The sequence below is a fragment of the Eucalyptus grandis genome, chromosome 7 (genome assembly GCF_016545825.1).
Source record: "Eucalyptus grandis isolate ANBG69807.140 chromosome 7, ASM1654582v1, whole genome shotgun sequence".
NCBI lineage: Eukaryota > Viridiplantae > Streptophyta > Magnoliopsida > Myrtales > Myrtaceae > Eucalyptus > Eucalyptus grandis.
In genome coordinates this window covers 545,849-566,422 of record NC_052618.1, presented here as the reverse complement: position 1 = coordinate 566,422, position 20,574 = coordinate 545,849, and the positions used below count along the sequence as shown (strand labels likewise).

Below are 20,574 nucleotides of genomic sequence, written 5' to 3'. Positions count from 1 at the left end.
TTTGGATCTTTACAATAAAATCAAAGAACATGAAGTACACTGAGATGACTAGTATGTTAAAATGGGGAAATACAAGAAGAGAATGATAGAGAGGGATTTTGGGAATACATCTTGCCTTTGGCTATACACGAATGGACAGCTAAAACAATGCACATAGACAAACTGCTGATCCCAAATAGGGTCGAAGCATTGATCAGAACCCCAATCGTTATGCACCAAACCACGCATGTTACACATTGGCATTTCCATCGTATTCTTGTTACCATTGCTTGTATGAGAGCTCGAAATGACCTTATGCCAAGCACATTTTCATGCTTGAGTAGTGTCGTAATCAACACGTTCTATTCTCTTGATTCGAACAAGAAAATTCTTCCAAAAGATCAAACAAATTTGTGTATGTACCTTTTGCCTACCACGAATGTCTATAGTCACCTCGATCTAGGTCGCAGTTCAATTTGAGTCATTTTGGATTGCATCATCATTCATATCCTATGACGAACAATCTATGATGGAGATGCTAATGTGAAGCATGCATGATTTCAATGCCCAAGAGAAAAAGGAATGAAATTCGAAACTATGAGTCACAAATTAGAATCAAACCCGACTTCTCAAAACACCAAATCACGCTTGCTACACATTAGCATTTCCATCGCATTCTTTTCGCCACGGCTCGCATGAGAGTTTGACATGACATTTAAGTAATTTCAAAATAGATTATAAGCAATGACAGAAAATGTTATTGAGACACTTATGTGAAGCATGCATGGTTTGATATGCCGAACGAGAGAGAGAGAGAGAGAACGTAATAAAAACAGCCGTCCAGAACTAAAAAATGTGTTCTCAATGGTCGAGAATGACGTCGCTATATCTTGAACGTTGTACTAGTAAGCGGTCGGCTGCTTAGACTATCTCGGATCGTTCTAAAAATTCACTACCATGTCCATAGGCTTCCCAGGTTGCTTCATCTCTCTATGAACATATATGAAGAAATCAACTGTTTTATATAATGGAGAGAACATAACAAAAAGGGCAAGAAGCATTCAAGGTGTGACATAAGGCAATAATGGCGATATTCCTGTCGTAAAAACATTGCCATGAAACCAAGATTATGTAGATTTTTTTATTGCTTGGATTCACGCGAAATGATTATTGAAAATGTGAACAAATTCGATTATGGTGGATCAGATCGTGGGAATTTCAAATGAATGAAATCAACGTAGTAAATTTGCAAAATATCGTGCTAACAATCGTGGACCACCCCAGGAATCTCAACAGCAAGTATTCTCAAGTTATTACTTCTTTTGCCAAATTGGTAATAACACAAAATGAAACCATCCAGATGGAAAAAGTATTACTTCAGGGAGATTGATATAATTAATAATTACAGCACTAGTATAATTAATAATGATTCACACCAAAATATATACGTATATATGTGTGTGTTTTAAATTTTGCCTTGAATTGTTATGTAAACTTTGCTAATTAGAGAAAATCTCATGTCTAATATTTTCATTGATATTTTTATGCACAAAGCTAATTATTTTGTTCATTTATTTATTTGACCTAAAATATTAATGTTCATGTCATATTCATTATTTGATTAAAACAAATCCACTTACTTGATTTAATATCGCATTTCGTCTTTCGAAGTGATAACGATATAAGTGATATTTTTTTATTCATTCATTTCTGGATATTTTATTTTAAAATTTTTTATTATTTATATTTTGTGAAGTAAATGGAGAGTAGATATTCATAAGAATTTGTCGGTTGCAAAGCCAGGCCTTTTGCCGGTTTGAAGTAGTAAATTCAGGCTGCGAAAATCCTCGAATTTTAATTATTTTATTTCCATTCAACCGTCGAAAATATGATATATAAAAAGTACTGAATCGAACATTCAAAATCAACATTTGCATGTTATAGCCAACAAAGATGCCGCTAACTGATACTTCTGATGACCGAAAAATGAGCGGTCGTGAAGATCTAATTTCTCGGGGACAACTGGCGTTGGTTTTATTAGAGACCAGTTCGCTCAACGAAATTGCCATATTCGGTCTCAAGAAAAATAAAATTGTTGCGGCTAAAATTTCGTTAAATTTAGGCACAAAATCGAGAGGATTGAATTCATTCAACACCCACAAAAGGAAGGGGCCGACGACACTTGTTAGCATCCCCTTGGCCCCCTCTTTGGACCGTTCTATTAATGGGGTTTTCGTTGGTGATGTACGTGAAAGGAGCGATTCGTTCCTCGATCACACGCTAACAAGTTACAACTCTCCTCTTTCTCTCTCTCTCTATCTATATCTCTCCCTCTCTCTCTCTCGCTGTGAGACGTTCGTACTCTTGACAGGAAGAAATGGAAGCCCTGAGGAGTCAACAGCTTTCATTTATGTTCGTCGCCGCGATGCTCGCCAACAATGCATGGAAGGTCGCGGTGGATCCGCGACCTTCCCTGAATCCCGCCTTCGCCGTCAACACGACGGCGTTGGCTTCTTCTCTCTCTGCCATTTCTTTGCTGTTCATTGGGCTCCTGTCGAGAAGACAAGTCTATACGTCAATTGCATATTGGCTCAATTGCACGGCCATACTTTCTTCCGCCCTCACTTTTTCCCACCTGGTAAAAGCCAACTTAGGGGATTCTGGGTACAAAATTGAAATTATCATCAAGGCCTGGGTGTGCCTGATGATTCTGTTTTTGGGGGCGGTAAATACTATTTGGAGGGTCTGATGATTCTGTCTTGGCTTTTTCTTTTGGTTTTTGCACTTAATGATGGCTATTTGAGTGGAATGGATGGGATGTGAAATCGTATATTGTAATTCCTATCATTTTGCAATGAAATGTTTTGTTCATCCGGTATGATATTTGTTTACTATTGTAGATTTTTATTGCATTGCAATGAACTAGACTAATTTCACTGTTTATTAAAATCGAGGCTCGTTCTCTACTTCAAGTGCGGAAGCAATGGATAGGTTAAGAAATAGCCAAAAACTCAAATAGGAGGTTGCAAACAACCTTCAATTCATTCCCATATTGTATATCAAGACAAGAAAAGGACTGGCTCATGAACTTCTTCCTCATATTGTAACCTGTTCTGAATAAAGGATGGCAGATTCTGTTGTGTCACCATGCTCATGTTGAATTTCATTTTGTTTTGTGTCATTGCATAAATAGCTCAAATTTTGACCCATGTGATATTAATATGATTTTCAACAAGATAGGTCGAAACATTTTCAGGTGTCAATTTGTAGTCATTCATGTTCATGTCATGCGGACTTTAAATTTCTCTCAGTAACTTGCAATTGCGGTGAATTGTGTTCAAGTTGTCTCTTCAATCCTTCCGAAATGCTACCCAAAACGTGTTAATAGAAGATTGATAGGACACAAATAGCAGGGATACTACTGATGGAGCACCTATATGGTGACATGCTGCTACAAAGGATAAGCACGCTGAAAACCAGCAAATTCAACAAGGATCAAACACCTTAGAGGATGATTTGAGCAGAGAAACTAGCCCATTCTTTGAAATTAATTACCAAAGGGGTGAAACCATGGCTTTTCACCATGATGGGTTTCCACTAGAACAACATCAAAATTATCGGGCATGATTTTATACTTTCTTCAAGGGTAACAAAAGGTAAAAGCTACTTAAGGAACCAATATGAAGATAACAAACAGTAGACTACTTCTGTTTTCAATATCACCCAAAGAAATCAGGAGACGTTTGATAATTTGAAGTAAATATGGAACGTTAAACTCAATGCAGCTAAACTGTCAATATGTAGATGAGGTAAAGAAGCAAGTTTTCCCAGCAAAAAGACCATAGACTTAGAACTATAGTTTCATTATGCAGTTAAATCTGAATTTGCGGTAGATGGAAAAGCTTATAGCATGAAAATCTAAATGAACCTGAAAGCGCAATAGTTACTCAAGGAGTGCAAGAATTCCTCGCTTGCATTTTCCGTTATCATCTTAGACATAGCATCAGGATTGGGATTGAGGATCTGCACAAGGAAAGCAGAAAGAGGTTGAATTCTGACAGTGTCACTCAATTATGCACACACCAAATTCACAATAACTACAACTGCTCAGCTAAATGAAATCGAGACCTCGTTTGTTTCATGGAAAATGAATAATATGGAAAACATTCCTACAAGTAATTGCTTATATTGCTTAAAATAATTAGTCATGACAACAATTTATGTCTAAACATTTCCATGGATGATAAAAATATTGTTTTGCACATTCACTTTTGTAAGAGATACAAGCAATCGATTTAGGAAAATATTATCGAAATTATTCATTTTATGCATCTCTAATGTAAAGAGGAGCAAGAGGAAATCATAGCCGTTAGGACATGTTATTAACATTGAAAGAACTACAAACTGTCACTTGTAACAGAACCTGAGGTATGCATCCGACGATCCGTTCGAGTTTGATATCGTTATCTCTACAATAAGATAGTAGATCAGATTCGTGAAACTCCACTCTGTCCAACAAAGTTTTCCCCTCACTGTCGTATATAGGTTGACCCTTCTCATCCAAAGCATTCAGATATAAGTTTATCCAAGAAATCTTCACTGCTCTAGGATTAATATCAAGACCATACACCTGCATTACAATCATAGACAAACTTCAGATCAGATTGTAAACTGAAACTTCTGAACAAAGAGGACCAAAAACTACGCTAACACATCACAAGGATATTTTGCAGCAACATCCACACATATAAACCAACTTCTTTTGCTTATAAAAGTTAATCTGGGATCCTAGAAGCTAGAACATCTACAAGTGCATTCTAAAATCCAAATATAACAAGAATAGCAAAAAGGAGAACTCTCTGTATGAAGTACGGTGGAAGAAAAGAAAATCACCTTCATGGGTGACCATTTTGCAGCAGTTGCAATAGTAATCCACCCCTTGCCACAGCCAAGCTCAGCAACAGTCTTATCTTTAAAGATCGAATCTCGATGTCTATTTAGTCCTTCATAAAAGGTGAATGACCAGTCTTCTGGGACGAAAATGCTAGGAATTATCATCATTGTCAGCTTCTTCCTTCCCTGATAACCTGCAAAAATTGTCTAGTGGAGCTGACTTCACAGAAAGATGATAAGTGGTAAACCACTCGGTGCTCCATGAAATCCTAATAATCTGGAAAAGCAACAAGTTACATATAAATACTTGGAGATCCATGAAATCCTAATTAGCCGGGAAAGTAACTGGTTATGTATGAATACTGCTCCTTGGGAATCAGAACTAGTTTCAATTCCATTGATGATCAGCATAAGTTCTAGGTAACTGACCACTCCTGTTATAGTACATCCTGAAAGCAAGACTTAGCCACAGAGATAGTAAAGTTTGGAAGGCTGATACATCAAGAAAATGCTACAATTTTACTTATTAGTTTGGAATGTATATGTACGGAGCTTCATGATAGATCCGATTTGGTTCCAATACTATGAAAATGTGATTACATTTGAGGTGAAGAAAGAGCAAAAGGAAAATTTATATGCTGAGGTACCAAAATATATCTCTCCCTTAAGTCATCAGTCTTCTATAAACTAAAATATCAAAGAAAGCTTCTCTGATCCTGCAGAAATTTTGGAAAATATATCTTCATTTTCGTCTTCTACTCATCAACTAGCACTGGGAAAGTGGAACCAGTACTGTGCTCGTTCAAAGGGAATGCTTACCCTGATCTGTTCCGTTTCCACCGTGGGTAGCTACAAAAGAGACATGGGTAAACGCCATTAGCCCGTTGCAGTACCATATGGTCTCTCACCCACACCTGGATGGGGATTTTGCCCAATTCACACATCAAAATTAGCTCACGGACCGCCATGAAATTGTCTCCACTTCTTTTCATGCTTACAGCTAGCTACCTATGGTTTAGTATATTTCAGGACGAATCGAAAGGGTGCTCATGTTCAACAGCCAAGAAAATGGCGTCCTCTCCAAAATCGACTATATTCATAAAAATTTCTGCTTCCGCCTTGGGCAGAAACGAGACACCATATCTAATGATCTAGCAGTTTGAACTGTTTTTGTCCAAGACAAGTCCGACTAAGTACACCGCTGAACATCTTTTTGTCCAGTCTTCAATCCTACTTCACCTTTTCTTTTCTCGTGAAAACAACAGACAATTAATCCATGCACCACACATAGTATTTCAAAGCTGACTTCATCCCTCCGCATCGTCTCCCTCCGAATCGAACCTCAACATAAAAGCGACAAAAAAAATAAAAAATCAACTTTGGAGCAATGCCGTCGCAGCTCATCGGTTCTTTCTTCTTCACATTCGCACAAGAAATCACGAAAAAAAAAAAAAAAAGCTCCAATCGACGAAAGCGATATTCCGATCATTTCAGCGCGATTCGCCGATTCAGATTACGATCCATTCATCGCATTCCGAGAAAGCTCCCTCATCGGAGGCTTCCGACACCGCGCCACACCGGCGGCTCCGAACACGAGACGACGAGAAGAGACTGAGAGTTTCACCTTGGTACTGGTCGAGGACGATCTCCTCGATCTGGAAGTGGAACCGGTCGAAGCACTGCTCGGAGGCGGGCGGCCGGGCGCCTTCGCCGCCGCTGGAGCTAGGACAGGAAGGCCCGCGCCCCGGCCCGGGTGGCCGGGTCCTCGAGGCGCTCCAGGACCTCCAGGAAGGCGGCGAAGGCGGCGTCCCCGGACCGCTCGCATTCCGCCAGGAACTCCTCCACCGAGCCGCACGCGCCGGCGCCGTCCGCCATTGTCGGACCTCGGAAGAACGGAGGTGGTGGTGGTGGTGGTGGTTCGGGTTCGGGATTTCGCTTCGGAGTTCGGGTCGGAGAAGGAAGGAAAGAAGAAGAAGCCGCGAACGACGTACTCGTGGAGTTGAACGGTTCCTTTGAGCGGGGTTCTAGGGAGACGACCCCCCGGGGCTTTCCACGTGGCGGGATGTCCGTTCGCCACTTGTTATTCCTAGTGGTACACTAGTTATTCCTCCTCCGCCGTCATCATCATCTCCTCTTTTCCTTTAAAGACCTAACAATGGATGGAGATTTTTTGAGCACTCAACTGATTTTTTGAGATGTGAAAATTAATTTAAAATAAATATAGTACAAGTTCACCAATTTTCAATTTAAGGTTTGTTGTGACATTAATCCAAAATTATAAGAAAAGAATTTACCCTATACTAATTAGGCTAGTGTAGAGTTTCTTTTGATATACATGATTGTGAAGGGATTCATGCATAATAATAAGTGAGGGAAAATTATTTAAAAAAAAATCCTAAATTTAGTGTATTGATGCCAACTAAATTATAAATATTTTAATTTGGGTAATTTGGTCCTATTTTAATTGAAAATCATAGACGTAGATGCTAACTATCCTACATAACATAGCAATGCTTAGATGAACAATTTTTAATTTTTTTTTTAGCATTTTTCTTCTTTCTTTGTCATTGCCGTCCTCTTCTTACTCTTCTCACGTTGGTCACGACTGTCCACATCCGTATTAGTGAAAAATTATTTACATCAATACCAACCGTATAAAGTCATGTTTTGTCTTGAGCAATCTATTAATTTATTAAAGGGAGATTCTTGTGCAATCATTCACCTCATTGGGAAGCATGTGAATCATATTCATTCAGTAGATTTGCACATGCTCGAATAAAGTCGAACATATGATCCGATGAGTTTCTGGACACTACTCTTGCCTCGCATACTAAAAGGGGAATCTTGAATAATTAAGCATTAATGCATTCCGTTCCTCGAGGACGAGAAATCGCACCCATCTCTCGGAAATTTCAAGATTCGTAATTTGGAACAATTCAATTTATAAGTCATAGGAATAAAATGACTTAATCTTACAGGTTAAAATCACAAAAAAAAAAAAAAAATTATCCTTTCCTTGCTCTGTTTTATGTATTATTTTTTCCCTGGATTTCTAAAAGTGAGAAGTGTAGATTTATAGAATTGCGTCGTACAAAGTAGTGCTTTGTGTGCTGAGAAAATCATTCAGAATGGCGCATATTATTTTTTTCTTAAATAAGTAAATTTAAAATTAAAAAAAAAAAAAAAACGTAAGCTCATAGAGGAATGTGTGAATGGGCCGGGCCGATCAGGAGGAGATCAAAAGTAAAAGGAAATAAAGCTTGAAAGTGGAACATGAAGTGAGGCTCCATTTGTTACGCCTAAAATAAACGATTTTTAAAATATTTTCTTTAAAATTGTCAATATATATATATATATATATATATTCTTTAAAATGATTGTCGAAATAATTATTCGATAAAAAATATATTTATTATTGATGACAATATATGTATAAGTATTTTCAGACAATGTAAATATTTTTGTTTGTTCATTTTTGTAAACAACGAAAATAATTATCTTTAGAGAAACGGTTTTTCCATGAAACAAATGGAGCTTGAGATTGGATAGATAAACAAGTAGCACAGGAACCCACTCTCCCTTATGTTGTGGTCATTTGACCCATTTCAGTGATATAGAGATGTATACATAACAAATGTACATAGTACAGATTACATTGCCACGCACATTTATGCCCATGAAACACTTCTATAGTGATCATTTTGGACATAAACATTTCTAATTGAGCAATGTTACAAAAAGGTCGAGGGCTTTTTTTTTTTTTATAGAAAATAGAGATTTGAATTGGATTTGAACTTAGACACCCGTATGCCAACGGACAAAACAAGAAAATATTTTCGATCTTTACAATAAAATCAAAGACCATGAAGTACATTGAGATAACTAGAATGTTAAAATAGGAAAATATAAGAAGAGAATGATAGAGAGAGGGATTTTGGGATTACTTTTTGCCTTTGGCAATACATGAATGGACAGCTAAAACAATGCACATAGACAAATTGTTGATCCAAAATAGGGTTGAAGCATTGATCAGAACCCCAATCGTTATGCACCAAACCACGCATGTTACACATTGGCATTTCCATCGTATTCTTCTTGCCATTGCTTGTATGAGAGCTCGAAATGACTTTATGCCAAGCACATTTTCATGCTCGAGTAGTGTCGTAATCAACACGTTCTATTCTCTTGATTCGAACAAGAAAATTCTTTTGAAATATCAAACAAATTTATGTATATACCTTTTGCCTGCCACGAATGTCTATAGTCACCTCGATCTAGGTCGCAGTTCAATTTGAGTCATTTTGGATTGCTTCATCGTTTATATCCTATGACAAATAAACTGTGACGGAAATGCTAACGTGAAGCATGCATGATTTCAATGCCCAAGAGAAAAAGGAATGAAATTCGAAACCAAGAGTCACGAATTAGAACTGAACCTGACTTCTCAAAACACCAAATTAAGCATGCTACATGTTAGCATTTTTGTCACATTCTTTTCGCCACGGCTCACATGAGAATTTGACATGACATTTAAGTAATTTCAAAACAGATCATAAGTAATGATAGAAAATGTTATCGAGATGCTTATGTGAAGCATGCTTGGTTTGATATGCCCAACGAAAGAGTGAGAGAGAGAGAGAGATCGGTTGCCAACCGATGGTTTTGAGCAATGCTCCAATCACTCTTTCCATGAGAAAACGTAGTATATCAGCCGTCCAGAACTGGAAAATGTGTTCTCAATGGTCGAGAATGACGTCGCTACATCTTGAACGTTGTACTAGTAAGCGATCGGCTGCTCAGACTATTTCGGATCGTTCGCAAAATTCACTGCCATCTCCATAGGCTTCCCGGGCTTCATCTCCATGAACTTATAGGAAGAAATCAACTGTTTTATATAGTGGAGAGAACAGAACAAAAAGGGCAAGGAGCATTCAAGGCATGATATAAGGCAACAATGCCGAGATTCCTGTCGTAAAAACATTGCCATGAAACCAAGATTATGTAGATTTTTCTATTGCTTGGATTCACGCGAAATGATTATTGAAAATATGAACAAATTTGAATTGAAACTGCTAACAAATAAACTTTTTCTTTTTTCCTAAATGATCAATTATGGTGGATCAGATCGTGCGAATGTCACAAGGAATGAAATCAACGTAGCAAATTTGCAAGATATCGTGCCAACAATCGTGGACCACCCCGGGAATCTCAACAGCAAGTTTTCTCAAGTTATTACTTCTTTTTCCAAATTGGTAATAACACGAAATGAAACCATCCGGATGGAAAAAGTATTACTTCAGGGAGATTGATATAATTAATAGTTACAGCACTAGTATAATTAATAATGAATCACACCAAATTATATACGTATATGTGTGTGTGTTTTAAATTTTTCCTTGAATTGTTATGTAAACTTCACTAATTAGAGAAAATCTCATGTCTAACGTTTTCATTGATATTTTTATGCACAAAGCTAATTATTTTGTTCATTTATTTATTTTACCTAAAATATTAATGTTCATGTCATATTCATTATTTGATTAAAATGAATCCACTTACTTGATTTAATATCACATTTCTTCTTTTGAAGTGATAACTTTTCTTAACATCAACGTGGAAGTGAAAACCCATAGAAGGATAAGATGAGTGGACATATTATATTTATGCTCTATCTTTTTCGCACAAAATGAATGATTTGAAGGATAATTTCCTCAAAATGATGACTTACAATACTTGAATTAATTAGCCAAAAAAATAATTTTTATTATAAACAACAATTTGAGTTTCAATATTTTGTAGATGATGAAATTTTTTTATTCATTCATTTTTGCAAAACCATATAAGTGATCTTTTTTAGGATTTTTTTTTAAATTATTCATTTTTGTAAAGTAAACGGACCCTTAAGTTTAGTAGATATTCAAAGTAGTGAAATCAGGCTGCGGAAATCCTAGAATTTTAATAATTTTAATTTCCATTCGATCGTCCAAAATATGATATAAAAAAAAATACTGAATCAAACATTCAAAATCAACCTCTGCATGTCATAGTCAACTGAGATGCCGCTAATTGATACTTCTGGTGACCGAAAAATGAGTGGTCATAAACAACAATTTTCTTTACATCAATGTGGAAGTGAAAACCCATAGAAGGATAAGATGAGTGGACACATTATATTTATGCTCTATCTTTTTCACGGAAAATGAATGATTTAAAGGATAATTTCCTCAAAATGATGACTTATAATACTTGAATTAATTAGCCAAAAAAATAATTTTTATTATAAACAACAATTTGAGTTTCAATATTTTGTAGATGATGAAATTTTTTTTATTCATTCATTTTTGCAAAAACCATATAAGCGATCTCTTTTAGGATTTTTTTTTAAATTATTCATTTTTTTGTAAAGTAAACGGACCCTTAAGTTTAGTAGATATTCATAAGAATTTGTGCGTTGTAAAGCCAGGCCTCTTTGCCGGTTCAAAGTAGTGAAATCAGGCTGCGGAAATCCTAGAATTTTAATAATTTTAATTTCCATTCAATCGTCCAAAATATGATATAAAAAAAATATACTGAATCGAACATTCAAAATCAACCTCTGCATGTCATAGTCAACTAAGATGCCGCTAACTAATACTTCTGGTGACCCAAAAATGAGTGGTCATGAAGATCTAATTTTTCTCGCGAATAACTGGCGTCGGTTTATCAGAGACCAGTTCGCTCAACGAAATTGCCATATTTGGTCTCAAGAAAAATAAAATTGTTGCGGCTAAAATTTCGTTAAATCAAGCACAAAATTGAGAGAAGCGAATTCAACACCCACAAACCAAGGGGCCGATGACACTTGTTAGCATCCCCTTGGCCCCCTCTTTGCACTTGATGATGGCTATTTGAGTGGAATGGATTGGATGTGAAATCCTATATTGTAATCCCTATCATTTTACAATGAAATGTTTTATTCATTCGATATGATGTTTGCTTACTATTGTATATTTTTATTGTATTGCAATGAACTAGTTTTACTGTTTATTAAAATCGAGGCTCATTGTTTGCTTCAAGTGGGGAAGCAATGAATAGGTTAAGAAATACCCAAAAACTCAAATAGGAGGTTGCAAACAACCTTCAATCCATTCCCATAAGAAGATTGTACATACATGTAGTTCATGTGGAAGAATATAGAACATGCTCAAATCCCAGAAGACAACTGCCATCTAAAATTCGCCATCAAAGCCTTCTCCGAAATCCTCAAGCTCCTCTCGCTAGCTAGCCCATGTTCGGTGCTCTCGACGCCTTCACCGCGTGATCTTCAGCTGTTATGGCGGTTTCCCCGGCCGGCTCCGAAGAGATGATGGTCAGCAAGTTCCTCTGCGGCTTCCGGTGGTTCCTCCGCCTCGCCGCGGCAGTGGCGTTCATCCACATCCAGGTGATTCCTTGGTCCCGATTCTCACGCGATCTGTAGAACAAATCAGAAGAGGTTGTTACTTTAGTACTAGATTTCCTATTCCTAGTAATGATGTAGATCGCGGAAGGTCTCGTAACTTCGAATGCCTTAATTATAGATGGCAGTTGTCTTCTGGGCTTTGCTTGTGAGAATAAGAACTTTCACTTCCCTATTTTAGACCAAAGGGGGTATATTGACTATCTCAAATAATTATCTCTATATAATTAAAATGGGCTTTGCTAATACAATAGTCTTTGAACTACTATGATAATAATAATTTGTTATAAGTCACAAATTATTCAAGGAGTATGCTCCACATTAATTTATAATTATTTGTTATTTAATTTTTTATTATTCAAACTAATTCATAATTATTCTAACAATAGATAAAAAAACTGTTATGCAATCTTTTTTTAATTAATATTCCCAAGGTTAATAACTTCAATTCATCCAAATTTTGTCAAGTAAAGCAATCTTTCTGGGTCAAGCACTCTCCATGGAAATTTGGGCCTCCATAGCTCTCGAATGGGCTTGGCCGTACTTTGTGTTCTCGCGGGCGTAGTCCCAAAGATATAATTAAACTCAAAGCATTCCTTCTTAAGTCCATTTAGCATTAGTCCCATTTAATTGTAATTAATGCGGGCGTAATATGTAAATGCAAATGATTTTTGTTTAGGAGTTAGGGCCGACTCCTAATTTTCTTACGTGGTACATGACTAAATAGAGTCGTCAAAATTTATATGTCAATAATAAGTGTGAAACTTGGTGGGTTTCGAATTTGTAGTGCTAGTGTGGTATCCCAAATTAACACCCTAAATTCGTAAGTTTGTAAATAAGTGTCGAGCTAGACCGATTTCGAATTTGTAACGTTGGTGTTGCATCCCGATTCAACACCTTTTAATTTGTAAGTTTGTAAAATAAATTCATTTTGAAAAATCTGGCAAGTATGAGAAAACTAAATAGATAGGAGACGTTCTAAAGTGAACAATACTTTGGGTTCATTGATCAATAGGTTATACTAAAAGCAATCGAGCAATGAGAGATTTGTAATGGCTGTGAGAGGTTCATAACATTCTTTAACCTTGACTTCCTAATAAGGTTCCAGTTCAACCTGAAGAAGCCGAAGATCGTGGGCTGTATTCATCAGAATTGGATACGATACTACCCTTCTAAAAGAGAAGGATAAGGATAAGGAATTGCCATTGTTGTACCATATAAGGATTTACAAAGAACTAATGTACTATGTCATTATCATCCTCTTGGTGAGCAATTTTAATTTCTCATATGCACGTGACTTTTATGAGACAAACGCTTATGCAAAATGGCCTTCAACAAAATGCAATCTGAACCCAAAATGACACAAAATGTACAGCAAATATTTAGCCATTCGAGACAACTTTCTCTATTAAACTCATGGGATCGGAAAGCAGAATGGCTTTCGTTCCTACGCTTGCTCTAGGGATAACTGTTGAGACCTGACTTTTTTGGGCTTTCGGCCCTAGTTAAATCGTGTGGCCCAAGCCTAATTTCACTGTTTGACCCATAGAGCCCACACTTAAATGGCAAATGACCTTAGGCCCATAAGAATCTCAGTCTGCGCGTGGGCTCAACAAAGACGATAAGAATTGATTGAAAAAAGAAGAAGCCCGAAACAGAACGAAAAATGAAATAGAAGGAAGCAAAATGAACATGTAATGGTTCATCAAGACAAATACGGCAAAATGACTGGATTCTGACTATCTATATCGAAACAGAACGAAGCAAGAACGAACATGGAAATTACAATCAAGACATGTTTAACAATCACCATACCTAAAACATTGTTGCACATTTCAACCAACCCACCAAGATAGAAGTACTTAATAGATTTAAACTAACTTAATATCAAGAAACTTCATTTACCTCGACACAATCGCAAATCACTAATTTACCATCATCACCTTCTAGCTCTTGAATTGAAGAGTTTAGCTCAGTAATTTTAGGATTGAATGTGAGAATGCAAGTGTTTTTAAGATTTCTAGAAAGGTTGAAAAGGGTTGTTTTGCCAAAGTAAGAGAGATTTTATAAAGAATTTTACCAAGATAGAAATGGGTATTCGAGTGCTAGGTGTAACTATGCATGACAATCACCAATTTGAGGTAGCACAGATGCAAGAAGAGAGTGACTCACTTAAAGGTAATCATGGCTTAATCTATGTGTCAAAATTAACGTTAAAATCTTGTTTTGAAGAAACACATGGCCATGCAAGAGTTCAAAGACATGTGGCACTTGTAAACTTTACTTCAAATTTGGCGAGCAACTATACTAAGTAAATATAATCCCTCTTCTTTCAACATCATTAACATAAGTAGATCACCGTTATTATTAACAGGAAAACATGCAAAATAAAAGGAGCTAATTTTGAACATTTGACCTGCATTGCAGAATCGTCTTGTAAACTAGTCTTCTTAAAAGCTTGCTGTCATGAAGGGTTCACAACACACATAGGGAGCAAAGCTCGCACTCTATTATCATATTGCAAACCAAATTACTAACATGAATTGAGCCGCTTTCATACATTACGAGATTATTCGGAGAGAATTTTGTCCATGATCTCACGTGGTCTGCACAATGTTTCCAATGGCTTTTCCCTGTGCATTGTCAGCCCTTCAACTTCAACCATGTCGACTTCCTGGTCGCCGATCCTCTTCCACTCAAAGCATTGGATTAGTGAACCCAAAGTCAGGCCCATCATTTTATGAGCTAACGATGCACCAGGGCATGCTCTCCTCCCCAATCCAAAAGGTATTGCCAACCTATTCACATTACCGTCACCGCTTTCAAATCTTTCAGGCTTGAAGCTTGTCGGTTCGGACCATTGTTCGGGGTCTCTGTGAATGGCCCAAGCATTGACTAGTACAATTGTGCCACGCGGCACACTGAAGCCTCCTATTATGCAATCATCGGACGAGCAATGTGGAAGGAGAAGTGGGGCCGGCGGATATAATCGAAGTGTCTCTGAGATAATATTCAGAAGATAAGGCAGTCTTGAAAGATCTGATTCATCAATTAAACGGTTCTGATCAATTTGGGAATCAACCTCTGCTTTAACTTTATCCAAGATAGTAGGATGGTTAAGCAAATTGGCGAGTGCCCACTCCATTGTGGATGCCGCTGTCTCAATTCCAGCAAACAGTATTGACTGCTCATTCAAAAATATTTCAAGTTAACGCCGTGAATTAAGCCTCACATATCAAGGCTGGTTAAAGGATATATCAAGATCATGAATATGATAATACTGGCGGTCAACACTTGCCACAGTAGTTTCAGATGTGTGTGCGCCGGTGTGAGGTTATGTATTTTGATTATAGCGGCATAATATCTATCGCACTACTTAATATCAATTATAGCATATGCAATATGAACCTTGTAGCATCAGAATATCCACTACTCCTTAAGTCAGAATTCCATCGAATATTAATTTGAATAACCTTAGTAATCAATCATGGGCGTAATAATGTATTTTCATTAATGATATTATTAAAATGCATGCGAATATTGATAAGCATGATATAGAAATAACTATATCATTCTATGTTTAAAAAGTATTGATTATAACGACAAAATAATAGTGTTAATTCAGAGTAAACATAGATTCACTATAAAACTATTCTAAAATATTGATTAAACTATTATAATTACACTAGGTATAATATTATTAATAAAATTTTAATTATGGAACATTAGATATTCACATACAATATTTGATCAAACAATCAATAATTACACTAGTCATAATAAACAAAAATTAAGTTGTATTGAAAGTATAAGAATGATTTTTTTACCTAAATAAACGATTTACTCATGGTTAGGGTTAAGTTTGGATACATTAGTCATAATAAACAAAAATTAACTTTTATGAAACAATCATTTTTACCAAATATTATATAATTATCATTAATATATAAATTATATTATTGTTATAGTGATCGGTTCAGTAATTTTCAATCTTTACCATTGGTAGAGCGAGAGCGTGAAGAGATACATGGACATTTCAGGGAAAAAGTACCGAAAAAGTCATAAATATATTATACGGATGCTAATTTAGTTTTAAATCTTTCAATTTGATCAATTTAATCCTAAGCTTTTTGACGATATGTTAATATAGTCATTCTAATCAAATTTGATTAGAAATCGCTGATGTGGACACTTACAATCCTATGTAGCATGACGAGCATTGATATAGACAATTTTCATAATTTTTTATTTTCTTTCTTTGCTTTTCATTGTGGCTCGCGAGGGGGTCATGACCCTCCGTCGAAGCCTTGCTAGCCACAGATAGGACAAGGGCCAAATTTGTAAAGAACAATGTCTATCGTGCCATGTAAGATGACCGACGTACATGTTAGCGATTTCTAACCAAAATTAGTTGAAATGATTATATTAGTAAATCTTCAAAATGTTTAAGTCTAAATTGGCCAAATTGAATGATTTATAATTAAATTGGCATATGTACAATAAATAAATGATTTTTTTTTTTTTTTGTAATTATCCCACATCTTGGGGAACAACTATTATAGCTTGGCTATAATTGTTATTAATAGGAAGTAAATTCTAAATAGTTATTATGTTTTGGCTATAGTAGAGATCACAACATATTATAGTAAACAAACATTGTAATGGTTGCGAAACTTGCAATAGACAATAATGTTAGACTGCAACCAAGTCAACTATAAGACTAATGTTAGGCATTTCAAATCGTTATAGCAAGTGACAATTTCGTCTATTGATGGGTATTTAAATAAGCGGATCACACTAACACTCAAGAAGTTCGTCACATTAAATAATTAGTGCCCTAATGGTGCTTGACAAGATATTTATAAAAAAAATTAGATTTAAGAGTTTATAGTAAAAAGTTATATATAAGGTAAGATGATGATGTGATCACGATGCTGATGATAAAAAAAATTCTTTAATGAAAAACACTTATTGCAAAACCTCCCACATCATTGATCCACAAAAAACCCACATATTATTATTACAATTATAATGATGATGATGATGATGATGATTATAGATATAAGAACATCAATGACAAACACCAATTGCAAAACCTCCCACATGTCTAATGCACGATAATCCATTTATATTTATATATATTTGCGCGCGCGCGTGTATGATTTTATTTGATTTTTGAAATGTCAATTGTGTGCGAATTAGCTAATATAGAATATATCGATTGTCTAACCAATCTTAGAAGAATGCTAATATTCCATCTCGTATGATGTCACCGTCGCCCACTTAATACTTTGCATAAGTACTCAAATATAAAACTCAATTCTTTAGTGAAGTACTCATGAAAACATTTTTCACTAATTTTAAATATAATAAAAGTCAAATTAGCAACCCTCACATGCATTTTTACCTAATTTAAAGAGAATTCTAAGAATTACTGAATAAGAGAAAAATTTGAAAGTTGGCTAGCATGGTAATTAAGTGGGTTTGTATAAAGAAAAAAGCATTGAGGTAAAAAATTTTAATCAAATAAATCCAATATACTTAAATTTTTAGTCACGAGATGATCATAATTTCAATTATTGAGTTAACTTGGATTGTGATTGCTCAAGCATGATTTATTAATGCTTTAAATTATGTAAATTGGGTATTCAACTCTTTATTTTGACAATTGTATTCATTTTGTTGATTGTTGAATATTTTCATTCAAGATTGCAAGTGTGAAAAATGTTTAATCATAGAGTTGTTGTTAATAAAAATCTAACATTTGTTTTGTCTTTAAACCCCTCTTTCTAAATTCTAAGTAAAGGTATTCTATGTCGATGATGATTATAATAACTACCTTTTTCTACTTTTATTTATTTATTGAATTCCACTTGGTGGGACCCACCAAATGGGATCCTAGGTTCTCCAAGAAGTGACGGTGCTGTCACCTTCTCATTTCCCAAAACTTAAGGGGGTCTTTGGCAAATTTTTGTTTCTGTACCTCGGAACATAATTTTTATTCTTTTGTTCCGGAGAACAAAAAAGAATAGAAACACATTTGTTTACACTTTTGTTCACTAGGAACAATTCTAAGAAACATTTTTTTTTCTTCTTTTTACTCTTTCTTTTCTTCTTCTTCTTCTTCTTCTTCTTTCTTTTGCCTGTCACCGGCCTTGGCCAACATCGGCCTCATCTGGCGACCTCGCTAGAGCATCGCCGGCCCCTAGAGAGGCTAAGTCATGGCGAGGCTCATCGGCCCGAGCCTTGTCGTGGCCGCGCGAGGCTCGGCCTTGCCAATGGCTGGGTGAGGTCAGCCTCCCCAACCGGCGTGAGGCCAAGCCTTGCCGAGCCGGGGGCAAGGCTCGACCTCAAGTCGCCTAGGCAAGGTCGAGCCTCGTTGGTGGCCTAGCAAGGCTTGCCTAGCTAACAGTGATCTCGCATGGCCACGGCGAGGCTCCAACGAGCTCACCGGACATCGGGCTGTTGCCGGCAACCGGGCCAAAGAGAAAAAGAAAAAGGAAAAAGAAAAAAATGAAAATATAATAAAAATATTAAAAAATTAAAAGAAACAAAAAATTATACAAATTTACCAAACGTGTTTATGTTCTTTTTCTATACTAGAAACATAAATTTTATACGATTACTAAATGTGTACATTCTTCTATTCAAAAATTGTTTTGGGAATAGAAATAATTTTTTCAATTTTTATTCTCGGGAATAATTTTTGAACACGATATTATCTTTTACCAAAAAAAATAACAATTTTTGGACACGTTACCAAATGCACCCTAAACGTGACAACTGTTGACTGACTAAAGAGGTTGACAGCGGGGTTGCAGTGGGTTTGGTTGGATGTGATCATTAACGCCGTCTTTGTGTGCTTAACATTTTACAAGATCATTAATGCCATCTTTGTGTGCTTAACATTTTTCAAGATCAAGTATAAAAAAGAACAAATCATGAAAGAAAAAGTAAGCGAAGCGAGACAGAGAATGAACACCTGCGCGAACCCCTTGATGATGTCGTCCGTGTAATACTCCGGATCTGACGCCTGCAACGAGAGGAGGTGCTCGATCATGCTCTTCTCCTTCTTCCTGTCGCACTCCACCTCCTTCTTCTTCGTCCTATGCTCGTCGACCAAGCCCTGCAGAATCCTGTCCATCGTCTTCCCGAGCTCGGCCGCCCTCTTCTCATACCCCTGGTAACCAACCCATCTGAGCACCGGCAGAAAATCCCCTGGATACGCCGTCCCCGCGTATTTGAAGACCTCCTCGATCATTTCCTGGAACGCTCTCGCTTCCTCCGCGTCGCTCACGTCCTCCCCGTAGTACCTCTTCCCCGCCGTGATCCTCATCATCACGTTGAACGTCAGCTCGGTGAAAGCGGACTTCATCTCCACCCTCGCGAAGCCGCCGGCCGGCCGCTCGACTGGCTTGAGCAGTCTCCGGAGGAGGCACCTCACCTCGTCTCTCCGGATGTCGAGCAACTCGTCGAGGCGGCGTGAGGAGAAGATCTCGGCAGCACCGATGCGGCGGAGGTTGCGCCAGTGGTCGCCGTAGGGAGCGGATCCGAGGGCGGTGTAGTTGTAGGTGATGTACTCGCCCAGGAGGAACCGGGGGCGGTTAGCAAGGACGACGTCGTTCTGGGTGAAGCATTCATCGGCGAGAGACCTGGAAGAGACGACGACGAAGCGACGGGTGCCGATGCTAAAGGAGATGATGGGGCCGTAGGTCCGGGAGAGGGCGAGGAGGGTGCAGTGGACGGGCTTCTTGAGATGGTGGAGGTGGCCGATAATGGGGAGAGAGGGGGGGCTTGGAGGGAGGTTTTGGTCGGGCTTCCTTGCGATTAACTTTCGAGTTAAGAAGATGATTACAAGGGAGATGATGAATAGCGGTAGCACGCTTTGCTCGTCCATGCTCGTTTGATTTTGGCTTAGTGTAAGATGATTTATGCGGGCAGATGTAGGATAAGAATGGGGAAAAAAACGGCCTTTTTCATCTCAGACGAACGAACGAACTCTGGCTATGGAGTATAGAATCTATCTATTTCCCGTCCATAAGATCGGCTCATTTATAGTGTGGCTGGACTTCCTTACCCTTTTTTTGGGGTATCGACGAATCAGAATCGAGACGCCTAAGATATGACGTTTGATTTTTAATTATTTATTTAATGTCTCTAATATGGGCTCATCAGCATGGCTGGATTTATATTTTATTATCTTTGATTGACATTGACACATTATAGGAGCTTCCGTGTCGTGTCGGACACCTCAAGCAACTCGAACA

At 37.1% G+C, this 20,574-nt stretch overlaps 2 protein-coding genes across 2 annotated transcripts; both read right to left on the bottom strand.

Annotated features, from left to right (window-relative positions):
* Nucleotides 1-3,547: 3,547 nt before the first annotated feature.
* LOC104452452 (methionine S-methyltransferase-like) lies at nucleotides 3,548-6,723 on the bottom strand. Its single transcript, XM_039316564.1, has 6 exons — nucleotides 6,718-6,723; nucleotides 6,497-6,577; nucleotides 5,692-5,721; nucleotides 4,873-5,066; nucleotides 4,403-4,609; nucleotides 3,548-4,002 (listed from the first exon to the last, which is right to left on the bottom strand). Exons 4-6 carry the CDS (start codon nucleotides 5,038-5,040, stop codon nucleotides 3,898-3,900), a joined length of 480 nt encoding a protein of 159 aa, XP_039172498.1. The 5' UTR covers nucleotides 5,041-5,066; nucleotides 5,692-5,721; nucleotides 6,497-6,577; nucleotides 6,718-6,723; the 3' UTR covers nucleotides 3,548-3,897.
* Nucleotides 6,724-14,648: 7,925 nt separating this feature from the next.
* LOC104452449 (cytochrome P450 81Q32) lies at nucleotides 14,649-20,307 on the bottom strand. The gene is made up of 2 exons (XM_010066910.3): nucleotides 19,290-20,307; nucleotides 14,649-15,491 (listed from the first exon to the last, which is right to left on the bottom strand). The coding sequence occupies exons 1-2, from the start codon at nucleotides 20,202-20,204 to the stop codon at nucleotides 14,877-14,879; spliced, it is 1,530 nt and encodes a 509-aa protein (XP_010065212.2). The 5' UTR covers nucleotides 20,205-20,307; the 3' UTR covers nucleotides 14,649-14,876.
* Nucleotides 20,308-20,574: the final 267 nt, after the last annotated feature.

Bases quoted from the DNA above. Each gene is read 5' to 3' on its own strand.
- LOC104452449 (XM_010066910.3), bottom strand. From the start codon at position 20,204: ATGGACGAGCAAAGCGTGCTACCGCTATTCATCATCTCCCTTGTAATC. The intron at 15,492-19,289 runs GTGTTCATTCTC...TTGAATGAGCAG, and splicing joins TCATCAAGGGGTTCGCGCAG to TCAATACTGTTTGCTGGAAT.
- LOC104452452 (XM_039316564.1), bottom strand. From the start codon at position 5,040: ATGATGATAATTCCTAGCATTTTCGTCCCAGAAGACTGGTCATTCACC. The intron at 4,610-4,872 runs GTGATTTTCTTT...ATTGTAATGCAG, and splicing joins CAAAATGGTCACCCATGAAG to GTGTATGGTCTTGATATTAA. The intron at 4,003-4,402 runs GTTCTGTTACAA...TTCCTTGTGCAG, and splicing joins TCGTCGGATGCATACCTCAG to ATCCTCAATCCCAATCCTGA.